The 11,528-nt window shown below is 37.0% G+C and overlaps 1 protein-coding gene across 1 annotated transcript; it reads right to left on the reverse strand.

Annotated features, from left to right (window-relative positions):
* Positions 1-7,219: 7,219 nt before the first annotated feature.
* LOC108889549 (uncharacterized) lies at positions 7,220-8,914 on the reverse strand. The gene is made up of 6 exons (XM_018686067.2): positions 8,812-8,914; positions 8,501-8,614; positions 8,264-8,408; positions 7,961-8,109; positions 7,711-7,850; positions 7,220-7,628 (listed from the first exon to the last, which is right to left on the reverse strand). The coding sequence occupies exons 1-6, from the start codon at positions 8,898-8,900 to the stop codon at positions 7,459-7,461; spliced, it is 807 nt and encodes a 268-aa protein (XP_018541583.1). The 5' UTR covers positions 8,901-8,914; the 3' UTR covers positions 7,220-7,458.
* Positions 8,915-11,528: the final 2,614 nt, after the last annotated feature.

Below are 11,528 nucleotides of genomic sequence, written 5' to 3' on the forward strand. Positions count from 1 at the left end.
AGATAAAAATGATTGCTTATCAGGCATGGAGGGATTTATTTACCCCTTTCTTCTTGCATTTTCAATGAGCACAATGCAGATGATATATTCAGTCTTATTCACACCTTTCCAAAGATGACACATTGAGTGCAAAGCATTTCAAAACACAATGAGTCAGTGCATGAATTGTGAATCTTCGGTCACTTAGCTCCCAGAGTGAAAGGCATAATGGACGTCTGACAAGACATGAATCCACATGTCTTTTATCCTAAAATGAACTGAACTCCCAATTCATACTCTCCAGGGAGAGTTTATCATCCCCTTCAATAAGGCTTTTAATTCAAGTGGTTAAATGCAAGTTAGAGTCAAAACACTTTTCTGCACAATAATCTCCTTTTTAAGCATAAACTGATGCAGTTATTTTCCATTTTTAATGTTTAAAAAAAATCAGCTCAATCCTGTCACTAAATACCTTAGATAATTCCTACCCTTTGAATAATTGAATAATTTAACTTACACATAAAACAAAAGCTAATTTGATCATTCTAATTTAATTATTCTTCAGCAATAGTTTCTAATTGAAATAGTTAATGAACAGTTGAAGTCCTTTTAACTGGAAATTGTTTAATTTCAGATCTTATGCCGCAAGTGATCCCCTGACACATCTTTTAGGTGAATAGCCTGAGGTATTGCCCTAAAAAAATAAGGAAATTAATAAAGAACTCAAGGTCACATGCCAGGAAACTCTGAGAGGAGCCATCCGTCTGCTGCTCCTAGGGACCAGCCAAGGTAAAACAGGCTGAGGCTTCATATTTCTTTAAAATGACATTAGCATTTTCAAATGCAACAATGAAGGAGCCTGGTTTAGAATTACAATAACTCATGTAATATTGCTCTGCAGCCAGTAAACTCTTTAAACACCATGAGGTTGTCCTATCTTCTCACATTGGTTAACGTGTGTATAAAGTGGCTGACACCCATCCATATACAATTTCACTGCCAGGGCAGGTTGATTTCTCCCCTTTTCATATGTCTGGCACCTCGGCTGCTTTCCTCCAATCCTCCTCTCACCTCGCTCAGTGAAAATAAATAGTGCAGGGAAGCAATAGAACCCGCTGGCCTCCCCCTCCCGACAACACACACACACACACACACACACAAACACACACACATTCTTGCACACCCCAACCCGGCACGTCACATGTCATCTCAGACACCAGCCAGTGCATCGGGAGCACTTGTGTAACAGTATGAAGGGCCCTTTAATCTGTAATTTGCTGCAATCAGAGACCCTGGACCTTTGGGGTACAATGAGTCAGATACTTGAAATTGATCCCTTGCCAGACACCATTCAATGAGGGTACACTATCCTATTTTCCGTGTCTGAGCTCCTTGATTTGCCCTGTTGGTAGGCTTAATATGAAGTCACCAGTGACACATCTAATTTAGGAAGGTGAGCCTGTCTTCTTCCTCGGTCTACTTTGTGGACTGTAGCTGAGGTTTTGATCCTGGAAAGGACTAGAAGTCTATAGTTACATCACCTAGTTCTTCCTTTATTGTTATGCTCATTTGATGTATCATGACATAGAATTTTAAAATTGACACCTTGCCACACAGACACAGCTTGCAGCGTTATTTTCAACATAACATTTGCTTGTACAAAGTGCTATTTACCATATTCTTCAGCTCATAAACACATTCCACTTCCCTCCAGCTGTAGTGATATTTCCCTTGACATTAAAATGCATTTTAAACATGTAAAAACATATTGAGCGTTTAATGGAAATGCCTCTTACTTACACTTGGAGTAACAAATTCAGTTCACTCAGGAAAATTCTCATCCTAATTTAATAAATGAAGTTTCACTCACATTAGGCAAACAGAAACTCTCAGTAGGTGAATACAGCCAAGGATGCTGTTATGATATTGATGATACTGATATTTATTAACAACAAACAGCATGGTAAAGGTATTGATATGAGTGCTTGTGAAAACACCAATGTGAGAAACAGTACTCGTCTGGCAGAGCTAGTTACTGCACACTTTGCAAAAAGATGGTCAATTAACTTGTTTTTTTGTCCATTTGTGTGTTGCAGAAACAACAGTATAAACAGCATAGACATATCATTACCTTACAAAGTGGATATTACATATTTGTTAGCTAGCAGTGAACTTTCTTTCCCTGTCTCTACTGTGGCAGTTTGGTGTTGTTGCTAGGATGCTATCACTACTTTAAGGAGGTAAGTACCAGATGCTAACATGCTCCTGTGGGTTGATGCTTTTTCTCTGTTTAGTCAGTTCATGTTTTTGGGTGACAATCATCATAGTTCTGGCAGTTAATTAGCTTTCTGACGGGTTTTAGATGGTTTTTGGTCCATATAGTGCACTCTGCTAGTTGCTAAGTTTTAGTTAATGTCTCCTCACTCTGCTGTCTTCTACCACTGTGTAGTTTTTTGCTCTAATTAGTTGTTTTTTCTGAGCTTCTTTTTCTTTGGTTGTGGTTTGGTGTGTGAATTATGATGTTTGTTACACTGATGATTTGCAAAATGCTGAAATATGAATTCTCACAGATTCATTGCAAGCCTGGGTCTCTTTAAGGGTAATAATATAATAATTTGCCTTAATGGCTGCAATAATGGCTTCTTAATGGGCAGTCAGCAACCTCAGTGGATTGATGTGTCAGGTTGCCGTACTATTCTTCATATCATGATTACATCTGAAATACTTGGTGTTTTGTGGTTTATGCTGCTAATACTCTACACTAAATATGAAAAATATGCCAATCAGCAACTCTAAAGCTTATGAATTAATACATTATATCTAGTTTAAAAGCCAAGGTGTAAAAATGTCAAGCTGTGATTTTACAGGAGGTCATGTACTGGTGTATTTCTCAGTTTTGCTGTCACCATAAAGTTGCCAGACTCCATAACCTTGGTCATAGATCTGCTGCTTTGTGCCAGACTAATTTACAAATGATAAACAGTTAAGATTTTATCTTTCAATCTGATATTCAGTAATCATGGCAGCTTTCATGTTATGAACAGTTTTGGGCTATCTTGATGAAAACAAGTGAAATAAGTGAAAACAGTTGTTTGTGTTGTGCATGAAGAGTCCTTGTATTTTGACAACATTTCAATGTTTCTGAATCAAGTATGTAACTACATTGCACTTTCAAAATACTGAGTTTGTCATTCTATTTTGCAGTATTTCAAGCACAAACCATCTTCAGTTTTTTTCTGCAGGCACTTCATATGAATCTTTTTGACATAACCCTCATAAACCCCTGGGTGTGTGTGTTCTTTCTCTACTCTTTCATTTCAGAGACAGAATTACTTTGTTCAGCATGCACAATGGCAGTAAGAGGAAATAGGATTTGTTAATTTGTGTTGACACGTTACAAGACGCTTAGACAATACAGGATTGACAAAGTCAGTGCACACAAGTCAAATTAAATGCAGGCAAGACTGACTGTGAACCAGTCAAAAACATAAACACACAGCTGTGGCCAAAAAAACTATTCTGTTGTGCAAGTACATAATGTGATGATCACACATGTGAAAAACATCTCTATCTTTTTAAAGTCATTTACAGACTGCTATAAAACCATGTTCTCTATAATTATTAATCCCTTAATTACTACTATAAATTAAAGTCTGTATCTTTTGATTAACATCAACAAGTTCCTTGTTGGTTTGCCTGTGTCCTAGAAAACCTCTGTTAATGCTCATCTGCTCTGACAGAAAAGTACCACTAATTAGTCAGATCTAGTTTTTAAAAAATCATCCATTTAAAGTCATAATTATTCCTGCAGATTTCACTCTTTGGTGTCTGCTGTCCCCATATCTGGACTGAGTGGGTCTGTGTTAAATATGGAGCAATAGGAGTCAGGGATTACTACATAATTAGTGTAACTGTGCCATGGGATTAATTAATTCAAAGCATTTACATATATTCTAATTGTCTCACCAAGCTAATTGGCATCACCATGTCACTTTTGTGTTATTTCAGGATTGTTGAAGTTTGTTTGCCTCCAGCAAAAGCCAGTACGTCAGACTTCAACATGTTGTTGTTGCTCTACCAGCTGTTTACCATGTTGAACCAGTACAATATAAATTCTTTTATTTAAAACTTCAGAGCCATCAGAGCCAAGATGTACTGTACTTAACTTTATTGAAAGCCTTGCCTTGACTGTACTATTACTTGTGTTGTTTTGTGGTATTGTTATATTGAAAATTATGAGACTCCTGAAACTATAACACTGCTGAGATCTGATTTCAGAAATATTTTGTTCTCGTAAATAATTAACCTTTTCATAATTTTATATACAAGTCTTGCAAATGGGGACTTTTGGAAGACATTCTGATTTTAGTTTCAGCAAATTCATTTTCATTTTCTCCTTTCCTCAACAGAGAGAAACAAAGAAGATAAAAAAAAAATCACCAATCCCAAATGACTTTACAAATATAAAAAAGAGTTTCTTGATGACAGTCCTAATCAGATGATCTGTCAGTGTAGCTGATGAGTCATAAATCATGCTCAGAGAGCCCTGACCAGAGCTCATAGATGAACACCGTGAAATTTGCTTGAACATAAAGAACAGTATAAAGCTGTATTTTAAATTAAAATATAAAAGGCACAGAAAATGAGTTCATATGGTCATGTTTATGTATTTAGACGCTGCATTTAAACCTCTATTTGTATTGATTACTACCACCAACTCACTGTTTGTTGATTCCAACAGGCTGAAGACCACTCATTAAAATGTTACAGATAATTGATGCTCATCTGTGAAGCCGTGCATGCCTCAATATTCCAAGCTAATTTAGCTGTACCCTGCAGAGTGAGGGGGCTTGAGTGGGAGGACAAGTTGGCACAAGGTAAGACTTCTTTTCCAACCCAATCTCTTTTCTCTGCATAATTATATGAATTAAATTAATTGGGAATGCACATTTGCATATCTAGGTTATTTCTCTTATGGAGAGAAAAGTCTTTGGAGAGTATAGAAACAATTACAAGGCTGCCAGACAGTGAAACACCTCCATTTCCTCCTTCATGTCTACCATTTCCCCCCAGTGTTTTACTCCAGGGAGGATTTGGCCTTCAGTACTCTAGAGGAATGATGTGATAACACCACAGTGCAATATGTTCAGGAGTCACATCCATGAAGCAGTTTAATAGACTTTGCTGCCACTTTCAACATGTAGTATCACCTGATATCTTTAAATTACTTTGAACACTTGTAGGTATTTCTAATAAATCAAGCAGAGAGGGATTTTTGCCAGGGAGGAAATAATAGAAATTAAGTTCTAAAGAAAAATTGATTGGGCATGTGTAATCTGATACTGGCCAGAAAATGATGTAAGGGAATCTCATTTTCTGCTCTTGTCCAAGATTTTTTTTTCCCTGCTGCATTGTACAAATACTGGGCCTAATCTGGTATAAAGCCATTGCTATTTTTAACCAACTAAGCTGATGCATTATGCTGTCAGAGGTGAAAAGATTACAAGACTTTCCAACTCAACTAAATTTCAATATTTTGAAGTTTACTGTCAGTAAGAGTTGTAAAGTTTGAGTGTGCTCTTCCAATTCATCTCTATCCTCTCTTTTAATACAGTAATGCTCTCCAAAGTGGTGATGATAAATTCTTACAGCAAGGGCTAATCATTTGGTTTATAAATGGTCATAAAATAACAATAGCAGAGCCCATGGTGACATCTTAAAATGTTTGTAAAAGAGTCCAAATCCCAAAGATATTCAGTTTATCATAGTACTCAAGGAAACCATAAAGTATTCACATTTCAAATTCTGATTTGCTTAAAAATTACTTGAATTATTATCTGATTATCAGAATAGTGTCTGATTAATTTTCCCAGTTAACTAACTGATCAGTTAATCATTTTAGCCCTACTTATAGCAAAACCTTCTCACAGATTTCCCCATGATGGCAAAAAGATTGCTTTAACTTAAATGGAAAATTTTCTTGACTGAGTGGCACCATCTTCACTGCAGGCAGCTCTGTAATTCCTGCATTTCCAAGCACAGTAGAGTGTAATGTTCCATCCAAATCGATGTTTATGGAAGCAGAATTACTTACTCCAATACGTACACAAAACTAAATTACACCGATCGGATTTGTAATTAGTGATTTTCCACTCCTATGTGCTCTAACTTGGCCTCTTTCGGCAACAACCCTGACGGCAAATCAGTTCTGCTTTATGAAGCCAGAGATAATAACGTTTTGCAGAATTTTCTCCAAATGAGGCAGTCAAATGAATTGCCAATGTGAGTTTATGATTAGGGTCACAGACATCCACCCACTACAGAAGGCACTTTTGCAGTCTAATGTCTGTAAACACCAAAGCAACACTTCACCAACAGCAGGGAAAAATAAAATTATGGATTCCCTGTAGTTTAAACAATGATTCTCAATTCAGATAATTGATAATAATTAATATATTAATAATTAATCAAAAATGGCTGAGGAATGTAGCATTTCTGAGTATATGGAAAAAACAAACCAGCAACCATTTAGCATTTAATTTCTTTATTTGTCCCACCAAACAAAACTGTGCTACATATGGAGACCAATTTGCTCAGCTGTGTGGTCAGCATGTCCATCCATGGACACATTCATTGCACCCCCATTGTCTTTTTTCATTTTTTTTATTTCTCTGTTGCTTTCATCTGATGTTCGGTTCTATTCAGCTCAGCGTCCTCATCAAAGGTCGTGCTGCTCTTCCCCACAGCCATTGGGCATGTTTGATATTCCATTCTTTAAGCCGCATCAAGAAAGAGGGCACTTATAAACTAGAGCATGTGTGATAATCTCTGCAGCATCATGTCACAGACAGAGAGGGAGTGGGAGAAGGTATAGAGGCTTTCAAAGAACTTTTTTATCCACCAATGTCAAGAAAATGTTATTATTTTGAGTTAAGACCCTAGCTATAATATTTGTTGATTTCTGTAACCTTATCCTGGTACAGCTTATGTCAAGAGTTCAAATGTGCATTAGGTTTTTCTGTTTTTGAAGAACAGAGATCAAATTTAATCTCAGAATCGCACAATAGTATGAACCAGGGTGAATAGTTAGTTTTGAATTCTTTTTTATTAATGAAATTCAGTTGTGAAGCATCTTCTCAATAATTTAATTTGAGATATTTTCCATATAAAATTGTTTTCAGGTTGGATTTTCCATATAAAAGCTTGAACCACTGTGCCATCTTCTGGTGGCAGCAGAGCTTTCTTTGTCATGACACATTCTTAGTGTGAAGTGAGTATTTGCTGCCCCCCTTTGGTAATTAATGTAAAGTGCACAATTGCAAATAACCACTATTCTCACATTTAAGTTAGACCAATGGATAAATGGTCAGATGTTGTGACTCAGGAATATGTTTCCACATGTTTGATACATAAATTGATTTATTTAATTTGTTTTTGATCAGATGAACCCAGATTTTGCAGAAATCTTTTGTGGTGATTTCAGTTTTGATGTTTTTGCTTGATCTTTCCCTCTGGTTGGCACACGGTCTTACAGTCCGCTAATTTCCAATGAGGCTGCACTGCAAGAGGTTTGTTTGTCTTATCCGTGCACAAGCATGCTGAGACCAAATGGATCATACTCATGATGGTCATCAGGAGCATAAGAAACCCTAAAGATCACAAAACTTAATTAACAAAAAGGCAAGTCTGACTGTTATGTGTTAATTTACCAATCTCTTTTAGGGATCTTACCACAGTAGATTGCGTTTGTAGTGAAGTTGTGGACACGATAGCTTCTGGTGAACATTGCCCCCACGCCCAGAATGAGAATGGCGTAAACGCTGAATGTATAGCGCATGCACTTGATTAATAGGACGTTCTGCAGGATGAACCTGAGGGAAGCAATATGTCATTTATTTTCCATAATTTTGCTTTGCACTCAAAAAGCAAATAATAATAATATTTTAGACATGTCTTTAAATGTAAGTATTTTTGTCCTTACCAGATTATAGTGCACAAGGTGACTATGGTGAGCATGATGGTGCTGACCTGTGGGTCAGGCAGACCAGCTCTGTACTTGAGCACTATGCCAAGATCCATCACAGCATTCAAGAGGGTCCACCAGGCAAACACTGCCAAGCCATTCTGGGTCTGCCACAAATGATAAAGCACATGCATTCATGTAGACATATCTTATAAAACTGACAGGAAATCTGTGAGGCTTTCATTCTTTCCCTCCGTCTACCCCAAATATAACAACATGCAAGTTAAATGTTAATACAGTGATCTTTTAGTTTAGTCTTACCAGATACCGTGTCCATGGGATCACACTAGGGTTGTTGATGGCTAGCCAGGCTTTGTGCTTGTTGAGGTTACGGTAGGAAATGAAGAGCATGTAGAAGCTGAGGACTGGTAGAAGCCATCTGAGTAAGACAGCTCCAAATAGAATGCTGTAGAAAACAACAACAGCTTTAAATGCTGGTGGACATATTCTTTGTGAGTATCAGTGTCGCTGTGGTTGTGTGCATTGTGTATGACTTACTGGCTCTCCCATAGAGGCATGCTGGATATTCTTGCAATGTTAATGATGGTCCACATAAGATAAAATACTGGAGGGTGAATTTCTGGATTGCAAGACTGAGGACCAAGGACATTTCTACAGATGGAGCAATAAAAGTATTGTGATTACATACAGTACCCTTAAGTTATAATCAATATACAATATAAGTTATAATATTGTTAATGCTATTCATAACTGGAACTGAAATCCTACAGGTTTATCACACAAACTCTGCTAAACCACACTTTTTTTTCTGGCATTATATTCGATTTTAAAGCTAAAATCTATTCTACCTTTTAGAAAGGCCAACCACTGCCTCCACAAGCCAAGCCTTTGACCACAAGTCAATCATAACCCAGTAATTTTCTGACCACCAGTCCATAGTCACTTCCAGAGAAAGGACTCATACACACTCCTGGATGAGGTCTGAAACAGAGCTGAAGGCAAAGAAGAAAATGAGTGATCCTTTGTTTAGTATTTAGGAGAAATCTCCACACATTTTAACATAACATAACACATCTGTAATCACTGTTTTGATTTGTCCATTTCAAATACACACTGCCCATTTCACCTGACAGAGATTAGATTGCAAGTGTCGATACTCTCTCTTTTATATGGCTTAGTTAGTTTCACTGGCTTCCATCCAGGTCAATAGCTTGCCCAAATGGCATCAAATTACTGGCAGGGCAAAGGTCCTTAAGAAGTACACAGTAAAATGTCCTAATCTAATATTAGAAACATGCTGCTAAGTATTTCTCTATAACACTAACTATTCACAACTAAATATGCAGCAATTTATTGTGAGTGAAACACTCAATGTATAAACTTTAAAAACCTTTCTGTTTAAAGGCATTTTACTTTTGACAACACACACATAATAACATATCACGACAAGGACAAGACCATTTTATTAAAACCATCAAATCCAGTTCTTTGAAGCTCTTTATGTAACCTTTTGGTATGACTACATGATTGAAATATTCAGCAGAAGTCAAGTCACTCACCATTGGGCACATTTCTGTCCTTTGCCAGAACAAAGAAGATCTCTGAAATTACCTGACTGATGACAGCCACAGCAATGCTCCAAGCATGTACTGCTACATGGTTAGTGTTTTTTGCTGAGAGGAGAAATATCTTGGATTCTCCATAGTGACTGACTGCAGCTCAGAAGACTGTGCGACACAGTAAATATCAGCACAATCTAAAGTCCTGGACTTTGGATTGCTGCATGACATCTCTGATATCTCATTATATAAAGCCATTCAATTGCAGTCATTATGATGCATAGCAGAGGGTGTATGTGTGTGTGTGTGTGTGAGAGAGAGAGTACTGGTGCTATTTCTTCCTTTTGGTCAGGTTCTGAGTTAGGACACCTCTTTGATACAATTATACACCACAGTTTTCACGTGGGACACAAAGCTAAATGACTGCATCTTAAATACAGCACAATCTGCATCTTATTCACCCGTTTGCAGACACTCACATACTGATGGTAGCCAGACACTCACATACTGATGGTAGCCAGCTCCCATGTGCAAGGTGCTGGTCAGACTGTTGGGAGGAGGGAATTTTGATAACTGGTTAATTGTTAAAGTAATTTCTCGAGCAAAGATGCTAGCCTCTGAAAATGTAGTGTCTTGTCTGTAATTGTTAAAATCAGCTTTAAACGAGTTGTTTGTACCCAAAGCTCTTCTTTTGTAGCCAAAGGTTCAATGACCTAAGTGTGTAGTCTCTAGTGTCTAATAAAATGTGGACCAAAATGTTGAGATAAATCTAATCATACAAGAAGACACTGATTATGATTAATGTCATCATTTTATATAGAATTTTTTTTTTAAATTCTGTCATATTCATAATTGATTTCAACCTAACCCTTACTATTTATGTGTATATCTTTGCCATTATTTGGCTTTACAATTACAATTTTAATAACAATCCTTTAACATCTATTTAATAACCCTCAAAACCTGTATTCTATTTGATCACTGTTTAAATTCTTTCCTAATATCCTTATTAACCCACCATTTGTTCAGTGTATTTTTCACTGAGAAAAACATGACATTTAGATTTTAAATTTCCTTAAAACATGATTAAAAAATGACTCGTGACTTTTTTTCTTACATTTATTCATTTCTTTTAAAAAAAAATGTGCACTGAATTTTAATGTGAGGAGAAATGCATGTTATTAGTATTTACACATTATTTGTAGTATTTATTGTAGTATAACCATTGTAAATTTAAAATCAACTGACATTGCCATCCAGAAAAATACTGAAAATACAACATCACACACTAATTCACAGAAAGAGCTTCCTTTGTGTCAAGGCAATTTCTATTGGTGACATACTGGGTCCACTGTCTTTGTAAAGTGGTTGTTTGTAGTGCTTCCATGTGACCAGGGCAATGCGTGCCACAAACATGATGCAGGAGATAGCCAGGACAACAGCTGAAGAGGGAAGAAGAGATTAAATATACAGCTGAATTAATGAACAGTTGACAGAGGAATTAATCACCAAGAACAGTGTTCATTTCCTTTCAAGCGTCAAACAGTACCTGCAAAGATGTAAATGTGACTCTCAGGAGAGCCAGAGTTGCTCAGGGTGCCTGTCAACCACAGGATCACCACAGGTATATGGTCACAATATAACGCACATGCTTGTCAAAATAGAAGTTCTCTAACAGAAACCTGGGAGACAAAGACAAAAGATTTGGTTTCCTTTTCACATGCAGCATCTCTCAGGGGAAAGAAAAAACACCCGACGGCTAAATGACATAACACAGTAGGGAGCCCGCTCACCAGACTAACAGCTTCATCAGAAGCAGCATTGACAGCATCGCGCAGTCACATCTAGATGTTCCTGTCTGATACTGTAAGTATATCGTCAGGTTCAGTAGAGTGAAGAGGTCCCCCATGTTGCATACACTGCCATTCCATTTTGCACCTGATTCAATACAATGAAAGAAGACTTCAAAGCTTAAATGATTAGCAATGCAGATATCTGCTAAGGCA

Source organism: Lates calcarifer, unplaced genomic scaffold, assembly GCF_001640805.2.
Source record: "Lates calcarifer isolate ASB-BC8 unplaced genomic scaffold, TLL_Latcal_v3 _unitig_1589_quiver_1543, whole genome shotgun sequence".
In the NCBI taxonomy this organism is placed as follows: Eukaryota; Metazoa; Chordata; class Actinopteri; family Centropomidae; genus Lates; species Lates calcarifer.